Consider the following 22,588-nt stretch of genomic DNA (forward strand, 5'->3'; position numbering starts at 1 on the left):
TACACTCAGACCCAGAGGGCAGCGGTCACATGATGAGCTCACTTTAGATGTGTTGGAAACATGCAAGATGCGGGATTATTTTCAATTAATTCAATGGTTATTTAAGTGATTGACTGATAAAATGTCAGAAATATACCTAATCATAACCATTGTCCAAGTAATGTCTTAAAATTCCTTATTTTGCTTGCAGAATGAGCCAAAAACAAAAATGAGAATTATCAGTTTACAGTGATATGAAAGCAGAGAAAACCAAGTCAATCTTCACATTTTAGAACCTCTAATTAGTGTACTTTTGATAAATCACCAAATGTATTAATCATTCAAACGATCATTGTTTAATTTTGAGATTAAGTGGACTGATCGATCCCTTCAAGCACTGGTGCGTGCCTCTGTTAAAAAGCCAACCTGTGTGTCTCTTCATTGTCTGCAGCACAAAGTCTACCTGGTGCCTAAAGACCAGTTTACCATGGAGTACGTTGAACCTAAAGTCCACTGCATCAGCACTCATGGACAGTTCTCACCTGACAGGTAGAGTAGCATAAGATAACTGTTCATACCTATAAAAACTGCCTTATAAATATCCACAAACTTTTAAAATACCTGCCTTAACCAACCTCTTTCCCTGTCTTGCCACAGTTCCTCCTGTGCCCCCTCACACTTCCAGACCCCGTCAGACTCTGTGGTCCTGAAGGACGGCCAGAGCTCCTCCATGCAGGAGCCCATCCTGGCCTCCCCTGCAGCAGCTCCCTCTACGCCCTTCCAGCAGAGGGATGAGTCGGCCTGGACCGGAGGAGAAAGACCTCCCCATGGAGCAGATAACAGCGACCACGTCAGGCTGGACTCAGTGCAGGTAACGGTGAGCGTTAATCGATTCAAATGGACTGTGAACAGCTAAAATCTGGACTGATGCTCATATTCAACCATATCCTCTTGTATTCTCATGCGGTATGGGCGCCACAAGAGGAATAGGATACATTTATTACACTGAGCTTAAGTTACAGGAGTAAGAATTTGATTTGTTTTTACCAAAACTTTATTGATCTAAAAATGCAGCACAGTAAACTTTTTAACTATAGCGGAGACTTAAAATAACCTGTTGAAAGGCTTACGGATAATTCAGTCAAGGAAAGTATTGAAAAGAATGTGGATTACGGATATTTCTTTAAAAAGCGACGTCACCACTCTCATCGTCTCCTTCACCCAGAATGCAGCAGTGTTCTCGACTCGCGTCCATGCCCTGGGCCGTTACGTCTTCATCCTCCACTATCACCAGCCTCTCCACCCCACCTATCCTGTGCAGGTCTACATTAACGGAGGACGAATCTGGCAAGGTAAGACCTCACACTTGAGTACCGGGGACGCAGAATCTGCGAGAACTGTAGTCCCGAATGCACAGCGATGAATATAAAGCAACAAATACGTAACAAAACGTAAACAAAAATTCACTGCAAAATTAAAAGCAAATAAAATTCTGGAAAACTATTTTCACCAACTCTAAAGAAAGCTTTGATAGGAGAGTTTGAAGGTCAGTTAAGTAAGAACACAGTGAATTTTACTTTACCCTGTGTGCTTTAGGTTATGCCAACGCCTCCTTCTGTCCCCACGCTTACGGCTGCCGTAACGTCCTGATCTCTGAGAATCAGATCATTCTGGACGTGACCGACCACGAGATCTTCCTCACTGTGCAGATACCCTCAGGCAAGACGCTGTGGCTGGTAAGTTTTACTGAGTTTTTGAATTTTATTTTGTAAAATCTCTGCACTCTTTATCGGCCACCGTCTTCTCCTGATCTTTGCCTTTTATTCTGAAGTCTCCTCTACACACGTGTAGTGTGGCAGGAGAGAACTCAAGTCATTTTCTGAAAACTCTTAAGCCTGCAGTTTTTCTCACGAGATCTTAATGCAGCATGTGCTACTGGTACCCAAATAAAGAACGTCGTCTAATATGTGCCGTGTCTTTCCAGGATTATGTGCTAGTTGTGCCTCAGACGAGCTACAGTTCCACTTACCTGAACGAGGAACCTCTGGACAAATCCTATGACTTTATAAGCAACTGTGGCCAAAACAGTTTCTACATCAAGTCAGTATCTTGGCAGAAGAGCTTCAATATATGCTACAGATGTGTTTCAGTTTAATGAGCCATTGTAGCCCTTTTGTCAGTACATTACCTCATTTGGAGTAACATTATTGTAAAAAGTTGTTCCCTCCTCCTCTTGCCGACTCTTCCTCTCTCGTCACTGCAGTCCCGCCACCGCCTCCAAGTTCTGCCTCAGCTCGGCGGTGTCTCTATCAGCCTTCTTCAACAACGGGGCGATGCCTTGTGCCTGTCACGAGGTCGGAGCCGAGAGCGACACCTGCGAGACGTTCGGCGGTCAGTGCCGCTGCAGACCAAACGTGATCGGCCGAGACTGCTCCACGTGTGCCACGGGCTACTGGGGCTTCCCCAACTGCAGACGTGAGTTGCCGATTGGCCGACTGAACGGCAACTAATTAGCTCTACTCACACTGGTTAGAAATTCGTGCATCTTGGTTTTTTTTTCCCTCACGAATTAAACAGAACAGATAATTAACGTTGCTGAACAGTCAACAATAATCTGAACTAGGAGGCCTGTCTACAGAAGTCGGCCTGTTATGACCCACTGTAACCAAAAGTTCAAGAACACACTGTCTTAGATTACACAAAAAGGGCAAACATCTGTGTGAACTCCATCGGGGATAGAAAAAATTACAAATCTTAGAAATCATGTGTGTGGATTTCCAGTATGGCTTCTGGACAATGTGAAGCTTGAAAATGATTTTATCAATGCCTGGCGGCACAGTTGGCGCACACACTTTTCACCCTCTGACCCCAATGATTTTGTTTTTTCATACCAGTATTATAGAGAAGGATTCACAGACTTCTTGGCATCTCTAATATGTTGTGACAGCAGTAACTCAATAACAAAGTAATTTCTTTTCAAGGATGAATTGAAGTGGATTTGTTCCTGGCCCCCCTTTTTTTCCTTCCTCCTTTCTGTTTTTGAAGCGTGTAAGCAACAGAGGAATTATCTTCTGATGGATTCTGTCTTTTCTGTAACTAACTGTATCTCTTCTCGTCCCTCCTGCAGCCTGCAACTGTGGCACGAGGTTATGTGAACCCGTGACCGGTGATTGTATCTGCCCTCCGAGGACTCTGCGCCCTGAGTGCACCCAGTGTGAGCCCCAGACGTTTGGCTGCCACCCAGTGGTGGGGTGTGAGGTCTGCAACTGCTCTCGGCCCGGCATCAGTTCCCCCGATGTCAGCTGCGACATGCTCAGCGGACAGTGCAGGTAGGATATGACAAAACAGAGGAAACGGTGATTGATTATTGCTGATGTGCCTCAGGAACTTCGTGTCTGGCTGGGTATCAGAGGCGGCTCCAGCAGTTTGGGGGCCATAATCAGAAGCAGACCCACCTTCCCCCTCAAAAAATGGAACAATCAAAACAATAAATTCCGTTTCTTCTCATTTCCTCTCAGTTTAACTCCTAATTATGTTGTTCAGAAGCCGTAAAGAATCTTCTGCTCCCCACACTGCCACCACTGCATGATAGATAGCTTTATGGTTCAGAGATTTTTTGTTCAGGAAGCTCAACTCTCAAATGTCAGGCCTGTGTTTGGAAATACCTAAAAAGGCAGTTATTCTCCCCGGTTTCGCCTCCTGACGGGATCTTGGCTCGGATTCTAACAAAGGTCGATTGCCTGTGTGTTTGGCCCGCCGTACTTGCCGACTCATGTCTGTTTTGTGGAACCTGCAGTTTTTAAAACATGCTGTTTCAGTGAGCCCTTGTTCTCCTGAAGACTGCCAACAACAAAGGAGTTGTCTGTCCTCGTCCTTATCTGTCTGCCTCTGTTAATCCTCTTTCAATTTTCACATCGCCATAAATGGCTCCAATTAAAGCCATTTGTGCGCGGTACGTAAATCAAAAAATCTGTAACCTGAAAGTTTGATCTGAGACTTTGATCAGTGTTCAAAAAAACCCGACTATGATATATAGACCTGATGAGAGAACGTGGTCTTGAAATAATGTTAGAGGGGCTTAAGGAAGGCACTGCTCAGTAATACTTGCTTCAATTTTTGTTGGAATCTTTCAATAACATAGACTGAAGTGGTAACTGCATTACTCACACATTTCAGCATTCTCTTCCACACTATTCAATATATTGAGCGCGCTTTTCTCCTCTGCTGCGAATGTCACATGCCTACCACAGTCTCTGCCCTGCCTGTCTTTGTTTGCTTTATGTTTTCTGTCTCCGTTCTTCCCCTTGTCCTCTTCAAATCTGTCTTCCACTTGTTGCCTTGTTGTAAGCACTTAGTTCAACATATCTTAAATCACTATGGTGCCTTCTTCACACACACACACACACACACACACGCGCACACAGAGGAATGTGTCAGCTCTGTCTTGACAAGACAAGGATGTAAAGCTGAAAGCATTTCAGCGCCTAAAGGCTTTCATCATGTGCGATCCCGGCACCTGGTATTAACACCTACATAAACCCACATACACACACGCAGGTGCATGTTCTCATTCATCGGAATCCATTGTGATAGATAATGAGGTGCATTAAACTCTTCATTTTATGCAAGATCGAGATGCTTTTTAGTACGTAAAGGTCAGAGGTCAGAGTTTGTAAACTGTGTCTGAGATTTGCATTTGATTAATAGACCTGAACAGATTGATTCTCAAACATTAACGACTGCTCATTATGTTTTCCAGATGTAAGAACAACGTCGTCGGCCGTCAGTGTGACCGCTGCGCCCCTGGTTTCTATGGTTACCCCAACTGCAGGCCCTGTGACTGCAACGAGGCGGGAACCGAAGAGGAAGTGTGTGACTCCTTCAGAGGACAGTGTCTCTGCAAGGTGGGACAACTCACACACACACACATACACGTGTCCCTCTGAACCCACAGTGTGTCCTCACCTGCTGTGTGTCCTCCACCTGTAGGAGAACGTCCAGGGTTCTCGCTGCGATCAGTGCAGAGTTGGTACCTTCCACTTGGACCCAACCAACCCGAAGGGCTGCACCAGCTGTTTCTGCTTCGGAGCCACCGACCGCTGTCGCAGCTCTGACAAAAGACGGACCGAGGTACTTAAGCTGCTTAAACCAGCTCCACAGATCAGCTTTGTGGTAAAGTGCAGTAAATTGGTGTTGATCCAAATCTGGGAATTCTGCAGTTTAGATTAAAAGATTAAAAAAAGATTTTAGCCATTATGATGAAGTAACTAGAGAAAGAGGCTTGAGTCCAAATCCTGAGAGGACGTCCGTACTGTCAAGAACTGTGTCTCTTGATGCTAAAATCTTGTTGTTGCCTGGGCTGCAAATAACAATTTTCATTATCAATCAGTATTCTTTTCTCGATTCATCAATTTAGATTTATTTTTTTTATCCATAAAATGTCTGAAAATTCTCTTTCCCAGAGCCGGAGGTAACATCTTCAAATGTCTCTTTTTGTCCAAACAACAGTCCCAACCCCAGATGTATATACATTATATATGTTACAGAATCTAATTAATGCATTTAAATTCCTTCATTTTTTGAATTTTTGAACATGTATTGATGACATTTACAGCCATCCCACCTCTGCTCTGTTCTCCTCATCTCATCTCACCTCTCATTTCTTCTTACTGTGTGTCGAATCCTGCTGGATCTTTGCCATTGTTCACTCTCCTCTCCCGTAGATCATGGACATGGAGGGCTGGGTGCTGCTTGGAGCAGACAGACAGGAGGTACCAGTGACATTGTATCCTGGTCAGGACCTTGTAGAGGCTGACCTCAGTGATGTACCTGATGTCTACCAGGATCTCCACTGGCATGCGCCAAAGACTTACCTGGGAGACAAGGTAAGACTTTGGACAACCTTTACAGGTGGTGTGAAAGAGTAAACGGATTCTCTGCCTTTACTTTAGGTTGTACCACAATGTCTAGTGACAGTCATGACGGACATATTTTGACCAGATGGTGAACACACAATGTAAGGAATGCTGGTATTTTCATGAAAACAAAAGTTCTTGAAACAAGTTCGTTTTCCGGGCTCGTAACCAAATCATGAGCAAAATTAGTCTTGCTTGCTTAAAACAAATTTTTCACATCACTAAACCCTGAAAATGTCACAATTGTACTATCGTCACACAACACACAACACATAATCTGTGGTTGAGAGCTCAGAGTTGTGTGTCGGGGCAAAATTCTGTGAGAACATGCTGCATGGACTAAAATACAGTGATCTCCCCTGTCCTAAGTTTTTTAACATTTTAGGGGACCTTTTTCTGCAGCTAGGAAGGATTTTTGACATTTTTTTCCTGCTTTTAAATACACTGGCACTCTGATTACAGTATACAAATGAGATGTTTCAATTAAATATCAACAACACAGTTATCAGAATAACAGGTTAGGCATGACCAGGAAAAAAAGGCTTGTTGGAATCGTGTTGAAAGTTGCGAAGCCCTAAGTGGCTCGTTGCCTTTATCAAAGGCAATTAAAACAAGTGGACAGGTGGAGGTGGTTTTCCTTTATTTATCTGTCAATCGTTATTTACTTATTGAAGGTTGACTGAGGATGTTTGTTATGAATGTCAAGGTGTGGCTTTCTCAAATGAAGATGACTAATAAGTAAAGTAGATGCAATACATAGCACATGCAGAGAGAGGGAGAGAGAAAGAGTATGAATCGGGGCATGTCTGAGTCCCTCTCAAACACTACCGGCTCAATTTTGACAAAGCTTGGCTTTGATGATCACGGTTTTCCAGCGTCGAGTCGAGTGATTCTCGGCTTGAGGCGCCCAGTGCGCAAAACGCCAGAAGCTCTTCAAGACCAATTAGAAAAACAAACCAAAAGTGTCACTCTGTGGAGAAGAAGTTGGAAAACAAGTGCTAGAGTGCTAGAAGATTTACCAGTGCTCCTTGCTGCATCTCACAACCAAAATCATCACATGATGTGTGCCGGCGACAAGCAGAGTGCACCGTGGTGCTCTGCACCGTGGTCAGTAACAAACAAGTACTGAGATTCAATGCCCAGCCCTAGTTTTCCAAACTCTGATTTTATTTTATTTTTTTTTTCCCCCCTAATCTAAACGAAGCCTGCAGCCAGACATACTGTATCTCTATGCTCATTTAGTACAACAGAAAAATACCAATACGTTATTCTGTATGAAGATACGAGTCAGTGGAACATAGCATTGATATAAACAAATATATCTGATGAATGTACCTCAGCTCTGTGACTCAAAGATAAAGACAATACATGTGGGGGCACAGATTAGGACAAAGTCACAACTACATTGTAAACCACACACACACACAAGCATAGCCCACATCACCGATCCAGAGGCTCAGACGGGGTGTTTGGATACAGATGAGCGCTTCGTCTGAGCATTTGAATCAACAACTACTTTCATGTGTGATTCAACCAGCATCGGTCCGCAGGCTGATGGTCCGATTCAAATCCCAGGCTGCGTCCTGTTACGCTCCATAAACCGTCTTCAAAATGTCAGCTTTGCCAAAACCTGCATGGTTACCACAAAAAATACAGGAATTTTAACTTTCACAGATAAAACACAGGCCTTGGATCTTGTTTCTGTTAGACTGTACAGTCTGAATATAATCCATTGTTGTCTGTTGGATTAAGACGCAATAGCGTGAGATTAAAGATCGGCGCCTGTCACTCTTTCGGGTTTCCTTTTCCCTGTCTTTCTCTTCTTTCTTAATACTTTCTTTCTTTACTTTCTGCTTTATTGTCTATCTGTCTGTCCTTTTTTCTCGTTCGTCTGTTTGTTTTTTCATTACAATATCTCCTAAAACTACCATCTATCCTCCAGGTCTCATCCTATGGAGGTTATCTGAGGTATCGTCTCCACACTCAGACCATGAGAGGCGATGTGTTGTCTCTGCCTGCAGAAGCCTCCAGGCCTGACATTATTCTCAAGGTGAAAAAAGAAAAAAACACACACACACACACACACACATATGGTATCAGTATAACCCAGTTTCACACTCTAACCACTGTGCAAAGACACATACACACAGACCTCTTCGTTTGCCAGAATCATGACACACAGACACATGCACAGACATATACATGCATGAACACACAAGGAGATTATTATTAAAAAAAGAAATTCTTTTGCCTGCCAAGACCCTTTCTCATATAATACAGGAAAAAAACGGAGCATACCCACACTCTGTTATACATAACTGCACACGCATTTTCAAGCCTTTCCTCTGTCTTTCCTTCCTACAGGGTAACCAGATGACCCTGGTGTTCATGGAGAGAGAGTACTCCTCACCTGAAGAGCCCCACCTGGGCATAGTTCACATGGTCGAGGTGAGGTCACCTTACCATACAGCCCTGGGTTGTTGGAGCTATTCAAGCCCACAGGGTTATGTGAGAAGCTGACTCTTGACGGCCTGACTCATGCCAGACCAGTATCAGCATGTCGGATTTGCCTTTTTCCCAAATTATTGCGGTCATGATTTTTGGTGTTGATCACCAGATGGAAATCCTCTTTTCTTCTGAGAGTTATTAGTTGAGAAGATTTTAAAGTTTGTTGCCCCCAGGTTATTTAATCTTGTTATAAACCTAAAAAACCGAGCCATGAGGTCCAAGGAACTGCCTGCGGAGCTCAGAGGCAGGATTGTGGCGAGGCACAGATCTGGGGAAGGCTACAGAAAAATTCCTCACCATTGAAGGTTCCCAGGAGATCAGTGGCCTCTATAATTCTTAAATGGAAGAAGTTTAGAACCACCAGGACTCTCCCTAGAGCTGGCCGCCTGGCCAAACTGAGCAATCAGGGAAGGGGGGCCTTGGTAAGAGAGGTGACCAAGAACCCGAGATCCTGTGAGGAAGCTTCTCTGGTCTGATGAAACTGAGATTGAACTGTTTGGCCTCAATTCTAAGCACCACGCGGGTTTCTCTCATTTCTTCGTTGTTTGGTATTTGCCCGTTGCTAGGCAACAAGTGTCACTGTGGGATATAGAAAAGTCCAAAGTATAAATCTAACTCTGGAGAAGAATTGACGATGGTCTTTAATTCTTCCTCCCTCCCTCCTTTCCTCACAGGGAAGTTTCCGTCACGCTCAGACCGGTAACTCTGTGTCTCGGGAGGAACTAATGATGGTTCTGGTCGGTCTAGAGTCCCTGCAGATCCGAGCCCTCCACTCCCAGTCGGCCCACTCCGTGTCGCTCCGCGGTGCCGTGCTGGAGGGCGCTGATAGCCTGCCCGCCGGTCGCCATGCCAACAACGTGGAGATCTGCATGTGTCCCGCCAACTACCTGGGAGACTCGTGTCAGGTGAGGGGCCCAGTTCAGTTGTTTGGGTGGTTGCTTTACTGTTGAGGCTTCTGGTCATGTTTGTTATATTTGTTTGTTTGTTTGTTTGGTCTGAAAAATTGAGATTTCATTTGAATGTGGTGGGAAGCTCCTTAGGCAAAATGGTTTGGATCTAAGAAAATTTATTTTGAAGGATTTCACTGTGTAGAATTTTTTGTGATTATAGCATCTTTCAAATTACAGATGACAGAGGTTGGTGTTAGAGGTTTTTTATTGGGTTGAGCAACCATTATAACTTCTCCTTCTCCCGAGACTTTGTACAATTACAACTGTTTTACATTTATTATCTGTTTATTAAAAGTGTATGTACCGCTTAATAATGCTAAATGTTAAGCCATCGTTAACCTCATTGAACAGAGTCGTATAATTTGACAAAAAATTACTCTCCCATACACGTAGATCTGAAACAGTTAGTCAGGTAATGGATTAGTAGATTGACAGACAATAAATTGGCAACTATTTTAAAAATCATTTAAACTTTCAAGTCTTGTTTTTACATTTTTTTAAGCAAATTGACAAAAATTCTTCGGTTTCACCTTGTTCTTGTGAAATGTGAGGATCTGCTGTGTTTTTTCTGATTTATATCATTGTTAATTGAATATCTTTGTGATTTGGACAGTGTTTAGGAAATTAAAATGGAGCTTTTCTCTTATGTTCTTACATTGTACAGGTGAAATGACTAGTCGATTAATCGAGAGAATAATCGGCAGATTAATCATTGATTAAATAATTAAAAAATCAGTAGTGACAATAATAGTTGCAGCCCTACCTACATGTCCCACATTTAGATTTTTCTCTCCCTTCCCCTCAATAGAAATGTGCTCCTGGCTACTACAGAGACACCATTGGCCTGTTTCTGGGGAAATGTGTTCCCTGTAACTGTAACGGACACTCTGACCAGTGTCTGGACGGATCTGGAATCTGTGTGGTGAGGATCTGCAATAATAAATCCTGTCCCTGGTCTGTTTTACCTCTAGGATTTTTATTTAGGGATTAGTGACTGTGAATCCCCCTGGCTTTTTCTCTCTGTCCATCAGAACTGCCAGCACAACACGGCCGGCGAGCACTGTGAGAAGTGTCAGGGTGGGTTCCTTGGCAACAACAGTCTCGACGGACAGGCAGTGTCATGTTCCAGTTGTCCCTGCCCACTGCGGGTCCCATCCAACAAGTCAGTACATTTTACTCTCTTTTCTTGTTACCATTTAGGGATACAGCAATACGTTCTAGTATCTAGTGATCACTTCATGGAGTTCTCACTGAGCCATATGTTACAGTAATTCGTGGTTTCTCTGTCTGTCTGTAGTTTTGCAGAGGGTTGCACGCAGAAAAACGACAGGATGCAGTGTCTGTGCATGCCAGGTTATGCTGGACCACACTGTGAAAGGTAAACAACCTCCTCAACACACTAAGAACACCCACCCCCTAAAATTCGACTGGAGAACAGTCTTTTTAAACAACAGTAGTTCCAATAGTAGTTCTAGTTGTTGCAGAGGATCCTGCTGACTCACTGCACAACTTGTGCTGCCTCCTAAAGATTCTTTGCAAAACCCACAGAGTTGAAAAGTTCTTTTGTTTTTTTTGTCTTCTTGCCCTGTTTATGTCCTTATCTGTCAGTCGGCCTACAGATGAGATCGTAATTTACTATTTTTATTCAAGTGTATGGAGTCCAAGTAAGACTGTTTTTGACAACAAGATAGCTCTTGGTAACGCTGCCCTGTTTTGTCATTCTGGCTCACTGTGTCATTAAAAATCTCGAAATAAAGATATTTATTTGGAAAAACCTCGGACTTGAGGTAATTCTCATCTTTCTTGTTTACATTTTTACACACCTTAAGCAAGATAAAGGTAAACCTCCATAAACACCATTTGCTGCAGCTGCATGTCCTCAACTATGGGCCTCTTATACAGGTGTGCCCCCGGTTTCTACGGCAACCCCATGGTGCTCGGCAGCAGGTGCCAGCCCTGCCATTGCTACGGCAACACCGACTCCAACATGCTCTTCACCGACTGTCACCCGCTGACCGGAGAGTGTCTGAGCTGCATGCACAACACAGCCGGGCCTCACTGTGATATCTGCGGCCCCGGTTACTACGGCGACGCCATCACTGCCAAAAACTGCACCAGTGAGTTCAGCTGTAACCTCAGTTCAACCAGAGTTCGTTAGATTCATCTAGTGTTCATTTGATCTGATTAGGTTTCTGTTCAGTTTTACGGTAAAGGCTTCAATTAAGTAAAAAAGAATAAATTACAGGGATGATTGAGAAATTAGGAGACTGATTAATGCGAGACAGTAAGTTTCTTCATTTTTTGATCTATGCCTGCGGCTCCCAAAAAAAGTGCATCTAATTTGGTGAACCAATTACAGTGTGATTGCTTACGCTGCTAAAGGTTTTATTAGCAAATGAAAAAGCTTGTGTGCATTTTGTTACTGTTACCCAGAATGCAACTGTTCTCCATGCGGCACCGAGTCATGTGACCCTCATACGGGACAGTGTCGCTGTAAACCAGGAGTCGCTGGACCGCGCTGTGACCGCTGTGAGGTGTGTGAGGCTTTTGTTTTTCCTTTTTTCTTTCCCAAGTTCTACTCTCTTCATGTTTTCAGTGTGAAGTCTGAATTCCAACACTACAAATGTCATTCACCCCCATTCGTTTACAATCAGCATAAAGTACAGTCTGAAGCTGCTTCTTAAAACAAGAGGCCGATGATATTCAAAGCTGCATCAGAACACAGATGTCACAGAAATCAGATGGTAAAACATTTCTTTTTTGAATGAAGTTCTGTGAGGAAATAGCATGTCTGCTCCTCTGATTCCCCCGTTTTCCCCTCCAAATTAAACTTTCAGACAGTAGCCAAACCAAACCAAAACGTTGCAGCCAGTAAGCAACAGTGTGTAAAAAAACCTGATTTTACACAGTTGCGTCTTTAAACTATGACTGTCTTCTTCTTTACCGGGAGTAGCTTTTCAGCTTCACCTAATGCCTCTACCTGAATCTCTTCTGTTTTGTTTTTTTTTTGTTTTCTTTTTCCAGGATGGCTCATTTGGCTTCGACTCCTGCTCTGGCTGTCGTCAGTGCGACTGCGAAGCCTCGGCGGCTCTTGTCCAGCCGTGCAACCCCGAGAGCGGTCAGTGTTCCTGTCAGCCTGGAGTCAACGGACCAAACTGCAGACAGTGTGCCCCTGGGTACTGGGACTATGGACCTAATGGATGCAAGAGTGAGTGAATGCATGACATATGGAGACACACTTACTGACTAATGTAGCTGCACAAAACATTCGCTATACTCACACAGTGCAAATCCGGTATCACGGCAAACTTAAAAAATAATTGACTCTGTACTATTTTAAAATATCATTTTTTGTTACTTATTTTAATTAGATATTTTCAGGCAAAAAGTGTGGGTTTACTTGGGCAACAATACTTTCAGTGACATATAGAATGGGTTATATCTTATAGGTAAGTATATTCAGCCCACTTTTCCCAGTATTTTACATAGTCTTAAGGTAAAGGTCCATTTTTTCCATAGCGTTTATTTCGTTAACAATTATGGTCCAGTCGTCCGTTGTTGGAGGGTTTGTCTGCAGCCATTTCCGGGCGATGGCTTTCTCGTTAGCAGCCCAAAGTATTTTGATATTCATCCTGTGTCACAAGTTTATTGGGACTTTGCCCACGTATAATATCAGAGTAGAGCAATCAACTTCCGTTCCAAGTCAAATGTCATTTTTGTGTCACTTCAGTGGTTATCCACTGAGAGGATGTCGAAAGCCAACCACGGATTCAAGCTTCAAACGTAGTAGTAGTACAAACAGTCGCGTTGGCATCGACGGCGGTAGCATTAATAACTGTCATATTGATAGCAGCTGCAGTATTTAGCACTGCAAATAATATCAGTAGTTATACAGCACCTGGAAGACTAATAATTGCCATAGTGTCCATTAAATTTATAGTGATATCCATTTGTAGCTTTTTAATTGTTGATTTGCAGCGGCTACTTTTATTTAGTCCCACTGCAGATGCAATGTGGTTGTAGTTACGTCAGCCCACTTGTTTTGTTTAACCTTCCCTCCCACTTCAGAGTGCGACTGTAGGGGCGCTCACTGTGACCCACGGACAGGAGAGTGCCGCTGCCCTGAAGGGATGACAGGAAAACAGTGCGACACCTGCATACAAGAGCACAGCGTACCTTTAGAGCACCAGCAAGGCATGCACTGTGAACGTAAGTAACACACACACACACACACACACACACACACACACACACACACACGCGTGTGGTGGGGGGAAAAAAAAAGGCCACTGAACTTCCAACGAAAAAGGGTTAAAACTGCTGTGTGGGAAATGAAATGAAGTGTTTTCTGTGTGTGTTTGTTTCCTCTGCAGTGTGCGACAGCTGTGTCATCGTCCTTTTGGAGGATCTGGACAAGTTGAACGACAACTTCCGCTCAGTGGCCGGTCAGCTGAGCAATCTCAACGCCAGCTCCATGGCCTGGTCTCAGCTGCGCAACCTCAACAAGTCAGTGGAGGAAGTTGCTGTGAGTGTTCACACACACGCGCACACAGTTTTTAGCCACTACAGTGAAGTGGCTCAAATGTTAAATACCAAGTATTAATTAAACTCATTTTCCCATGATTCCAGCGTGCCTTAGAGAACTACAACAATACCCTGGATGAGGGCAGGAGTCGGGCCGACATGCTGGATGCTGAGATCACGAATATCAATGCTGACATTGATGAACTGCAGGGCAAGGTGTGGTCACTGATGATACCGACACACACATACACTAAATAAACACACTAACCAGTGTTTTATCCCTAACTTTAACAAGCTGAACTCACTCCAGCACTGAATCATTATTTAAAGAAGCGTCATTTTAACTAAATTGATCCAACCCGGAGTCGGGCGCGGTGTGCCTTGCTCAGTGGCTCCGTGATGCTGCTTAATGGTCAACAACGAGCGCCAGGAGGAAAAGTCGAAACACATTCAGCTTCTGTTGGAGCTGAGGAATTCTCTCAAAATGCTTGCGTTGTCGTTTCCGTATGATATTATCGATTTTTGTATAATTATACTGTGACAAAATTCTCCTCAAGATATCATGATTGAAATTCTCATCTTTAAATGAATGATAATATCTGTTGCAGTACGCGGTCATCACTGCTTCCAAGTAGGTTTTTTTATTGTAGGATTTTAGAAAAGCACAATAAATCACAGCATCTTATAATTACGAGGATATTCATTTTATCCACCTTGCTCACCACTACTGTTCCTGGTTTATGGAAAGTTTGAATTCCTGGGAGAAAAGCAAGAAAGCGGCCACAAAGAGTTGTTTTTGATTTATCAATCAACAAGTTTACTGTAAATGTACTATCCTAGAAGGAATATCTTCCAGTTTTTACTCCACTTCAGATCTCTTCACCTTTCATCAGAAACATTAGCACTGAGGCACACAATTGGTGCTCTACCACCATAAAATGAAAATGTTGTAATTGTTTCTGTTTTTTTATTGAGAGCTGTTTTGGTGTTTTCAGGCAGCAGAGATGACCGACAGGGTTGGTGGCCTGCAGGACAATACCACTAACACACACCAGAAGGCACAAGATCTGCTCTCGTTCATCAAAAACCTGACCAGGGATATAAATGGTAGTTACACGAAAGCTAATCACAAATCAATTTTATAACACTAACAATACAGTAGAATACAAAAACATTCATTCAAATCAGGCACCCTGAGTGAGTTTTCCATATGCACTGATTTTTTTAAAAGAATACTTTCATATATAACTGAGGTAATATCATGTTCATTTAAAGATGGAAAATAAGTTTTTAGTATGTTTTGTCTCCATGTCTCCAGTATAGCTAACATAATATAAAAAAAATATATAAATCAGGTATAGATCAGATGTAAAGCAGCTCACAAAATATGGAAGTGACTTCAGTAGCTAGTGGACAAAACTGAAGTTTGGCCATTTTGTCAAGTTTCCAGATCGAAACTGCTGCTTTAAAATATTACTGACATTTGCCCTATGATAAACCAGGATGCAAGTACTTTAACCCAATTACTCACATTTTAAAGTCCAGTGTCATTTCAGATGAAGGAGCTGTCATCTAAACCTCTAACAATATGTTTTATCCTTTCCATCTATTGAAAAGAGGACTGTATGTATAATGTATGTATGTCTTATCCCATGAAAACAGCAGACCAGTTTACTGATTAATCTTTTATGCTGCTTTCACTTTTCCATAGATATCATGATGATGACAAACAGGTCGTCACTGAATGACACAGAGGCAGAGCAGGATGACGACGACAGGGAGAGGAAGATGAGGGAGGTGCAGGCCATGATGAGAGAGATGAGGAACAGGACCTTTGTGGGACAGAGGAAGCTGGCCGACAAAGAGAAGACGGAGGCAGGAAAATGTAAGTTTATCCACTCAGTGTAAATTAACTAAAGTAACCCAATGCAAATCAGTAGAAACTCAGTTTTTTCCACAAAGATTCAAACAACAATAGCAAACACAAGCTGTAGGTGTGATCACATCCTTGAAATCGGTCTCTGTGTCTCACTTCTGCCTCTGCTAGTGTTGGACCGAGTCAACAAGGAGCTGGCAGGTCGTCATGGTGAAAACAATGACTTGGCCAAGGCCATCAGAGACCGTTTGACCCGCTTCCACTCTGAAATGATGGACCTGAGAGACGCCCTGAATGAGGCCGTGAACAACACCGCCAGAGCGGCAGAAATCAACAATGCCAATGAGAAAACACTGGAGGACAACAAGGTGAGCTGGAAATCATCATGGACAGTGAAGTCAGAGTAGGGGACGGTGGGGAAAAAGTGAATTTGATATTACGTTGACTCTGTGTCCCTCTCAGAGGCAGATAGAAGACCTGCTGTCCAAGCAGAAGGAGGTGAACGACCAGTTGAACATGGCTGAAGATGATGTAGCCCAGGTCAACGATGTGCTGTCCATGCTGCAGGACTCTAAAGAGGTTAGAGCAAACAAAAACACAGATAAGAACGTGGTTGCTGAAAATCTCTGGGCAACTTGAGGAACACATAGCGACTAAAGCAAAGCGTCCCTACTGCTGTTTGTATGATGGCCTGGTAAAAATAGCTGATGGCTAGTTTACGTTTATGTAAGATTAAGTTTTGGTCATGGAAAAGTCTTGTTTATTGTGTAAAAACAGTCCACATCATGAACCTCAGTGTTTCATACATATATTATCAATAAGAACGATTCCCTTTTTTACAATTAAGTACAGCTTTCCAGCTTAACTGGGATCCAACAAAGCGACTCTGTACTCCATGTATTTTTTAAGGTTATTTTTTTGTCCTTTTTCCGTTATTGACAGAGCCAGCACCATAAAGACAGGAAATACAGGGAGACTTTGCGGCGGTGTGTTATGTGTCTTCTCCCTCTTAAACACTTTAAATGTATGTTTTCCAGGAGTACGAGCGGTTGGCGGCCCAGCTGGACGGCGCCAGGACACCGTTGGCGAAGAAAGTGCAGAGCTTTGCTTCGGCCGAATCCAAGATCCCCCTGGTGGAGGCGGCCGAGAAACACGCTGAGCTGCTGAACGCTTTAGCCATGAACCTATCCAGGTGAACTGTATATGAAGTTTGTTAAGTTAAGTTAATCTGGTAGACAATGCAGACACACAAGCTTCACCTCTCAACACTATAATGTGATAAGTTAGTACAGGAGAAGATTTAAGATTTTAGATTTGACTTTGCAAAAAACGTCACAAGTTTTTGTCTTTGTTTGTCGGCAGTTTGGTTGCAGAAACTAAGAAGGACGGACTTATAGATGTAACGCAATCCTACAGCAAGATTATCAACAGCATCAAGGAGGCAGAGGAGGCTGCCAAGATGGCCGACAAGGCCGCTAACGCCGCTGTGGAGGTACACACGCATTTAGTCTTACACCTGTTTGAGCCCTCATCCATACACAAATTAAGAAAAACTTAAAACAGCTGGCTTTAGATCATTTGTCCATTTGTGTCTGGCTTGTAATATTGGTTTGTGTGTTAAGAACATAAAGGACCAGGACCTCGGTCAGATCGCTGATTCTCTGAGGAACCACAGTGTGGAGCTAAATGACGAAGTGGAGAAGCTGAATGATGAGCTCAACAACGGTAACCGCACGTCATTACATTATGTTACATCCTTCTCTCCTTTTAAGTGAGTCATATAAAAGATGTCATGAAATCAAGTTAAAGCATTACTTTAATCTTCAGTTTGGATGTTTTAGTGGTTGAAGTGTTTAATTTGTTCTTCCGCTCCACAGACCTGAAGCCCCAGCTAAAAGAAGCTCAGAAGCGACTGGATAATGCCAAAACCAAACAGGTTCAAGTGATGAAGCACCTGGAGAAAATTCAGAAAAACCTCAACCTCACCACAAGTATGCACAATTAGCACCCACACAGAAATTACACTACACTGAGCGAGCAGAAGCTTTGTCTAGGTAGCTTGCAATAAGTGCATTCGAACTCAAGAGGAGCGAGCACTAGATACCATCAGACCTGGAAAGTGCAACACACTGAAATAAACAGCTAAAAGCTTGTTCAGAGAGCTGCGGTGAAAGTGCCTATGACTTTTTTATGGCATAAATCCACCACACAAAGAAAGTACTGTGACTGTAATACAGTTTTCTCTCGATTAAAATGTTTCTTCCTGTTAAAATCTTACAGAAACTAGAACAAAAAAATACTTCAGAAAAAAAACTAACCAAAAATATCGAAAATCATGTGAACAAATAATTGTATTTTCAATGTTTGCTGTTTCTTTTAATTTATAAGATGAAATTAAAATAACTAGAAAAAAGCTCCTACCAGGATCCAAACTTTTTCATTCAGTATTACATTTACATAACTTAATAATATGGCTTGTAGCGTATTTTCATCCTTCTTTCTCGGTGAACAGATGTGAGTCAGGAGATCAACGAGGCGAAGCGAGCGGCAAATCTGGCAAACACCACGGCCAGCCAAGTCAACGATGCCCTGCGCCCCATCAAGGAGCAGCTTGACCAATGGAAGCAGACCTACGGATACGCTAACGTCACCAACGACGACATCAACAAGGCGCTGATGGAGGCCAACAAGACTGGTAGGAGCTTGTGAATGTGTGTGAATGTTTCGCTACAGAAACATCCCATAGCTTCTTACTTTAGTAAGTGCCTCCCTCCAACAGTTTTCTCTATTTTTTCTCAGTGTCTTAAACTATGATGCATACTGCCACACTGCCAGTAATATGTTAACTTCATTAGCCTTTTAAATCCTATTTTCCCCTTAACTTTTCCCCTCAAATTGCTTCAAAGATACAACAATACAACAACAATACAAAACATTTGGGTTTTGGACTGTTAATCAGACAAAATGAGCAATTTGAAGACATTATCTTGGGCTCTGGGAAATTTCAGTAGGTATTTTTCTGACCAAAGATTTAATTGATAAATCTAGGAAGTAATTGGCAGAATAACAATGAAATAATTGTTAGTTGCGGCCCGAATGAAAAACATGTTAAAGTGAAGCTTTTCTAATTTTAACATTAACATAAGGCCAGACAATAACAAGAAATGAAATCTAATTTAAACAAACACAACAATTCACGACAATAAACTATTAAACTATTAGTTAACATATAAAGGAAATGAGAGTCACTCAGTGCAACTCAATCTCTTTCCTCGTCTCTGTAGTGCACGAGCTGGGCAGCGCTATTCCTACACTACTAACGAAGTTGGATCAACTACAGAATCACTCCATCCAGATGCCAAACATCTCTGAGAACATCAACCGCATCCGACAGCTCATACAGCAGGCGCGCAACGCTGCCAGCAAGGTACGCATTAAAAAGAGAAAAGGGACATATGAAATTGTAATTGAAAACCTTTTTCTTCCAGCAGCCTTTAATGTTTTTTTTATTGCCTCTTCTCCTACTCTTTCTCCCATCCAGGTGAGCGTGCCGGTGAAGTTTAATGGGGCGTCCGGTGTCCAGGTTCGTACTCCACCTAACCTGGCCGACCTGGCTGCCTACACCTCCCTGAAGTTGTACATCACTCTGCCAGAGGCGTCACGGGCGCGGCGGCAGGGCGACGGCACCCAACAGTTTGTCTTCTACCTCGGCAACAAGGATGTAAGCATCACCACGGCGACACAGAGGCCCAGTTTGTGTTGTTTTATTTTATATGTTGAATTTTGTTTGTGTGTTTGGTTGCAGTATTTGATAATCAAATTGGTTCAGCTTTTTTTTGTGATTATTACTGTAAATTTAGTTTTTAATTTTTTTAAATTTTATGTAAGATCCCTGTACCACTCTGAACATTACGTTACAGTACTTTCATTTAGTACATACACTCCACTGAAGTGACTAACATCCAGTAAGGAAGGGCTAAGCATATATGGGTTTTGTATTCCATTATTGTGTCTGTGGTATTTGTAGTCCAGTAAGGAGTTCCTGGGCATGGCGTTGGAGGGGAAGCGACTGCGTTGGTACTTTAACGTTGGAGGAGAAACTGCTGAGGTGCAGATGCCTGAAGACGTCAAGTCTAATGGAAACTTCAACAGCGTAGTGCTGGAGAGGTAAGAGACGCGCGCGCACACAATAAAATATGTAAATAGATATATGATGACATGCTTCCTTGCACATTTTTGCAATTGTTTTTCTAAGAAGTTTGGTCTTTGCTTCATTACATCATTCTTTTGTTCTTGAGGGGATTTTCACATGATTAAATTAAATTTTTCTTTCAACTGTGTGCTCAGGTTTACATGTCTGTCCCTCTGCCTTCATAACTGCTTGCATGCTTTTGTTTATCCTACACGTGTGTTTTCCCATGTATCTTCTCCTTATTTTGTATGCATATCTTCTTTTCTGTCTGGCTGAATTCAGGATCCTCCAGTATGGTCAAATGTCCATGTCTTCAGAAGCCACTGAGGGGGACCAAAGAGTCACCAAGGCCAATGTGGAGGCCGGAGGAGATAACGGGCTGCTCAACCTCTTGACTGATGACACTGTCTTCTACGTGGGAGGCTACCCGAGTAATTTCAAAGTACGTACACAGAGGAATATCTGCTCCTGTCTGTTGTTGGGTGGACTCTGATACAGCCGTAAGTTATGGAAGGAATCCCTCACTGAAATATAATCAAAGTCGCACTGCTATTCTTCAGTGGCATCGTGGTTGTGTTGTATGAGAGCGTCCACATTTACCAATTCACAACTTTTAGCTGCACGGGGTGGATGTGCATGTTTGCATTCACGAAGAGCCATGAAATAATTATAAGCCATGAAATAAACACATCGACTGCAAACATATTTTATAGGTTGATCTTTTTGTTTGATGTTTTTATGTAAAATCAAAGTAATTATTGCTGTAAATTGAATGCAGAACGGTAAAAAGCAAAATATTTCCCTCTGAAATGTATTGGCATAAAAATATACCATACCATACCATACCACAAAATAGAAATACTCGAGTACTTGATTTACTTAGTCACTTTCCATTACAGGACACAACATTTAGTTAACTGGAGTTTCAGAGATATCTGTGAAGGGTTTAGGACTGTGTTGAAGTGAATTTAAATCATATAATCTATTATACAGAGTATCCAGCTCTCAAGTTCTTTGTCTTCATTTGCTTCTTTTAGCCCCCCTCCCCGCTTGCTCTGCCTAACTTTAAGGGCTGTATCGAGCTAGACACACTGAACGAGGAGGTGCTCAGTCTGTATAACTTTGAAAGAAACTTCAACCTCAACACCACGGCGGAGAAACCTTGCGGCAGGTCAGTGCACGCACTGTCAACTTGTCATTTAAATGATGTAGTTGGAGTCTTTGTTTTTCTTTCTTTTTTGTCTCAAATTAAGTACAAAAAAATTACTTTTGTGGTCTTTGCTGGAATATGTTTTCCTTTCCTTTTTCTCATTAGATGAGATATTTTTCTTTTTTGACTGAACTCAATCAAAATCATTGTCACCTTCCTGAAATAAGCCTCCAATATTTTCCACTTGTTTCCACTGCGTGACTCATAATGGAATAAAAATGCTGAAACAGGTCCAAGCCGGTGCTGACTCAGGCCTGGGTGAATGACGCAGCGTATTTTGATGGTACCGGCTTCGCTGAGATCTCCATTACTGATGAATCAGCTCGTATTCAGCGCTTTGAACAGGAAGTCAAACTGCTTTCACACAAAGGGATACTGCTCTTGCTGCAAAACAGGGTAAAGACACCACTCATTCGTTTACTTCTTCATTCATATTTGTACGTTATTTCTTATTGGATCATTGATGCACAGCAACATTCCCAATATCCTGTCACAATATTAACTTGGCCATCATTCAATCATTCAGTTAATTAGATCATTCTAAAATCAATTTTCCATTTACATTACATGAATAATTTATTCACTAATAGCGTTTTCCCAGTACTGATTCATTCATTCATCTAGTGGAATCATCAATCAATTTTTTTCAGTTCATTCATTCATTCTGTAAATTTTTGTTTAGTTTTTACATTTACATATAACACGTTTTTTTAAAATTCATTTATACATGTTTTTATTGTTTTGCATTCATTTCCATTTTTCCATTTTTATTTTCAATAAATTGGCCGGGTGTAATTAGGCTATCCCAAATATATGTATCACTGAAAATATAAGCCAGTAAGTAACAAGAATTAGCAGTGTGGGAACACCAAAAATGTTTGTTGTAGTTTAGAAACAGTGTTTGTTCAGGAACGAGGACTGACAAGTTAATCTTTTTGCTGGACCGCAGCTGAGTGTTAGAGTTTCACCATTGGCCGTTGCTCTTTAAAAATGAATTGGTTCAAATAGTTTGTATTGTGTCATCAGGGGACATTCACAGGCAGTGTTGCCAATTTAGTGCTTTTGTTGCTTGATTTACCGACTTTTCACACCCCTTAAGCGACTTTTCTTCACAAAAGCACCCAGCGGCAAATCTAGCGACTTTGTGGACAAACCTTAGCTATTAACCTTAGCTTTCTGTAGAAGAGAGTCGCCAGTGTTGCCCCATGAGCGCGAGGTCAGGCTTTCCTTCCGCGGGCACACACCTCTCAATGCGTCTCATTCAACTGACCGCACGGCAGCTGCATAGACGTGAATGAGTTTCTAACTTTCTCTCTGACTGATCATTTTACAACAAAATGCAGCCAAAATCAGAGCACAGGCATTGTCTTTAACTTATGTGTATGGTGATTTTTTTTTTTTTTTTTCAGATGACATCATGGTTATAAAATCAGG

At 42.3% G+C, this 22,588-nt stretch overlaps 1 protein-coding gene across 4 annotated transcripts in view; it reads left to right on the top strand.

Annotated features, from left to right (window-relative positions):
* lama5 (laminin, alpha 5) overlaps positions 1–22,588 on the top strand; it is a 114,615-nt gene that overhangs the window by 80,825 nt on the left and 11,202 nt on the right. For 3 of the 4 annotated variants that reach the window (XR_005709354.1, XM_040152219.1, XM_040152218.1), the window contains exons 29-65: positions 431–528; positions 637–850; positions 1,205–1,331; positions 1,576–1,715; positions 1,964–2,079; positions 2,243–2,454; positions 3,107–3,308; positions 4,739–4,883; positions 4,969–5,109; positions 5,703–5,864; positions 7,837–7,944; positions 8,259–8,342; positions 9,077–9,307; positions 10,161–10,274; positions 10,384–10,514; positions 10,650–10,730; positions 11,255–11,469; positions 11,786–11,886; positions 12,377–12,560; positions 13,421–13,561; positions 13,726–13,877; positions 13,982–14,092; positions 14,872–14,983; positions 15,588–15,761; positions 15,924–16,120; positions 16,215–16,331; positions 16,790–16,944; positions 17,115–17,244; positions 17,375–17,477; positions 17,630–17,743; positions 18,265–18,447; positions 19,037–19,179; positions 19,294–19,473; positions 19,780–19,919; positions 20,227–20,386; positions 20,982–21,115; positions 21,385–21,550. Coding sequence is in view for 3 of the 4 variants with exons in the window: in XM_040152219.1 (XP_040008153.1) it covers positions 431–528; positions 637–850; positions 1,205–1,331; positions 1,576–1,715; positions 1,964–2,079; positions 2,243–2,454; positions 3,107–3,308; positions 4,739–4,883; positions 4,969–5,109; positions 5,703–5,864; positions 7,837–7,944; positions 8,259–8,342; positions 9,077–9,307; positions 10,161–10,274; positions 10,384–10,514; positions 10,650–10,730; positions 11,255–11,469; positions 11,786–11,886; positions 12,377–12,560; positions 13,421–13,561; positions 13,726–13,877; positions 13,982–14,092; positions 14,872–14,983; positions 15,588–15,761; positions 15,924–16,120; positions 16,215–16,331; positions 16,790–16,944; positions 17,115–17,244; positions 17,375–17,477; positions 17,630–17,743; positions 18,265–18,447; positions 19,037–19,179; positions 19,294–19,473; positions 19,780–19,919; positions 20,227–20,386; positions 20,982–21,115; positions 21,385–21,550 (5,418 nt within the window). In the remaining variant the exon portion in view is untranslated. The remainder of the gene's footprint in view (positions 1–430; positions 529–636; positions 851–1,204; positions 1,332–1,575; positions 1,716–1,963; positions 2,080–2,242; positions 2,455–3,106; positions 3,309–4,738; positions 4,884–4,968; positions 5,110–5,702; positions 5,865–7,836; positions 7,945–8,258; positions 8,343–9,076; positions 9,308–10,160; positions 10,275–10,383; positions 10,515–10,649; positions 10,731–11,254; positions 11,470–11,785; positions 11,887–12,376; positions 12,561–13,420; positions 13,562–13,725; positions 13,878–13,981; positions 14,093–14,871; positions 14,984–15,587; positions 15,762–15,923; positions 16,121–16,214; positions 16,332–16,789; positions 16,945–17,114; positions 17,245–17,374; positions 17,478–17,629; positions 17,744–18,264; positions 18,448–19,036; positions 19,180–19,293; positions 19,474–19,779; positions 19,920–20,226; positions 20,387–20,981; positions 21,116–21,384; positions 21,551–22,588) is intronic. The other variant, XM_040152220.1, reaches the window with a different exon arrangement.

Source organism: Xiphias gladius, chromosome 18 (assembly GCF_016859285.1).
Source record: "Xiphias gladius isolate SHS-SW01 ecotype Sanya breed wild chromosome 18, ASM1685928v1, whole genome shotgun sequence".
In the NCBI taxonomy this organism is placed as follows: domain Eukaryota; kingdom Metazoa; phylum Chordata; class Actinopteri; order Istiophoriformes; family Xiphiidae; genus Xiphias; species Xiphias gladius.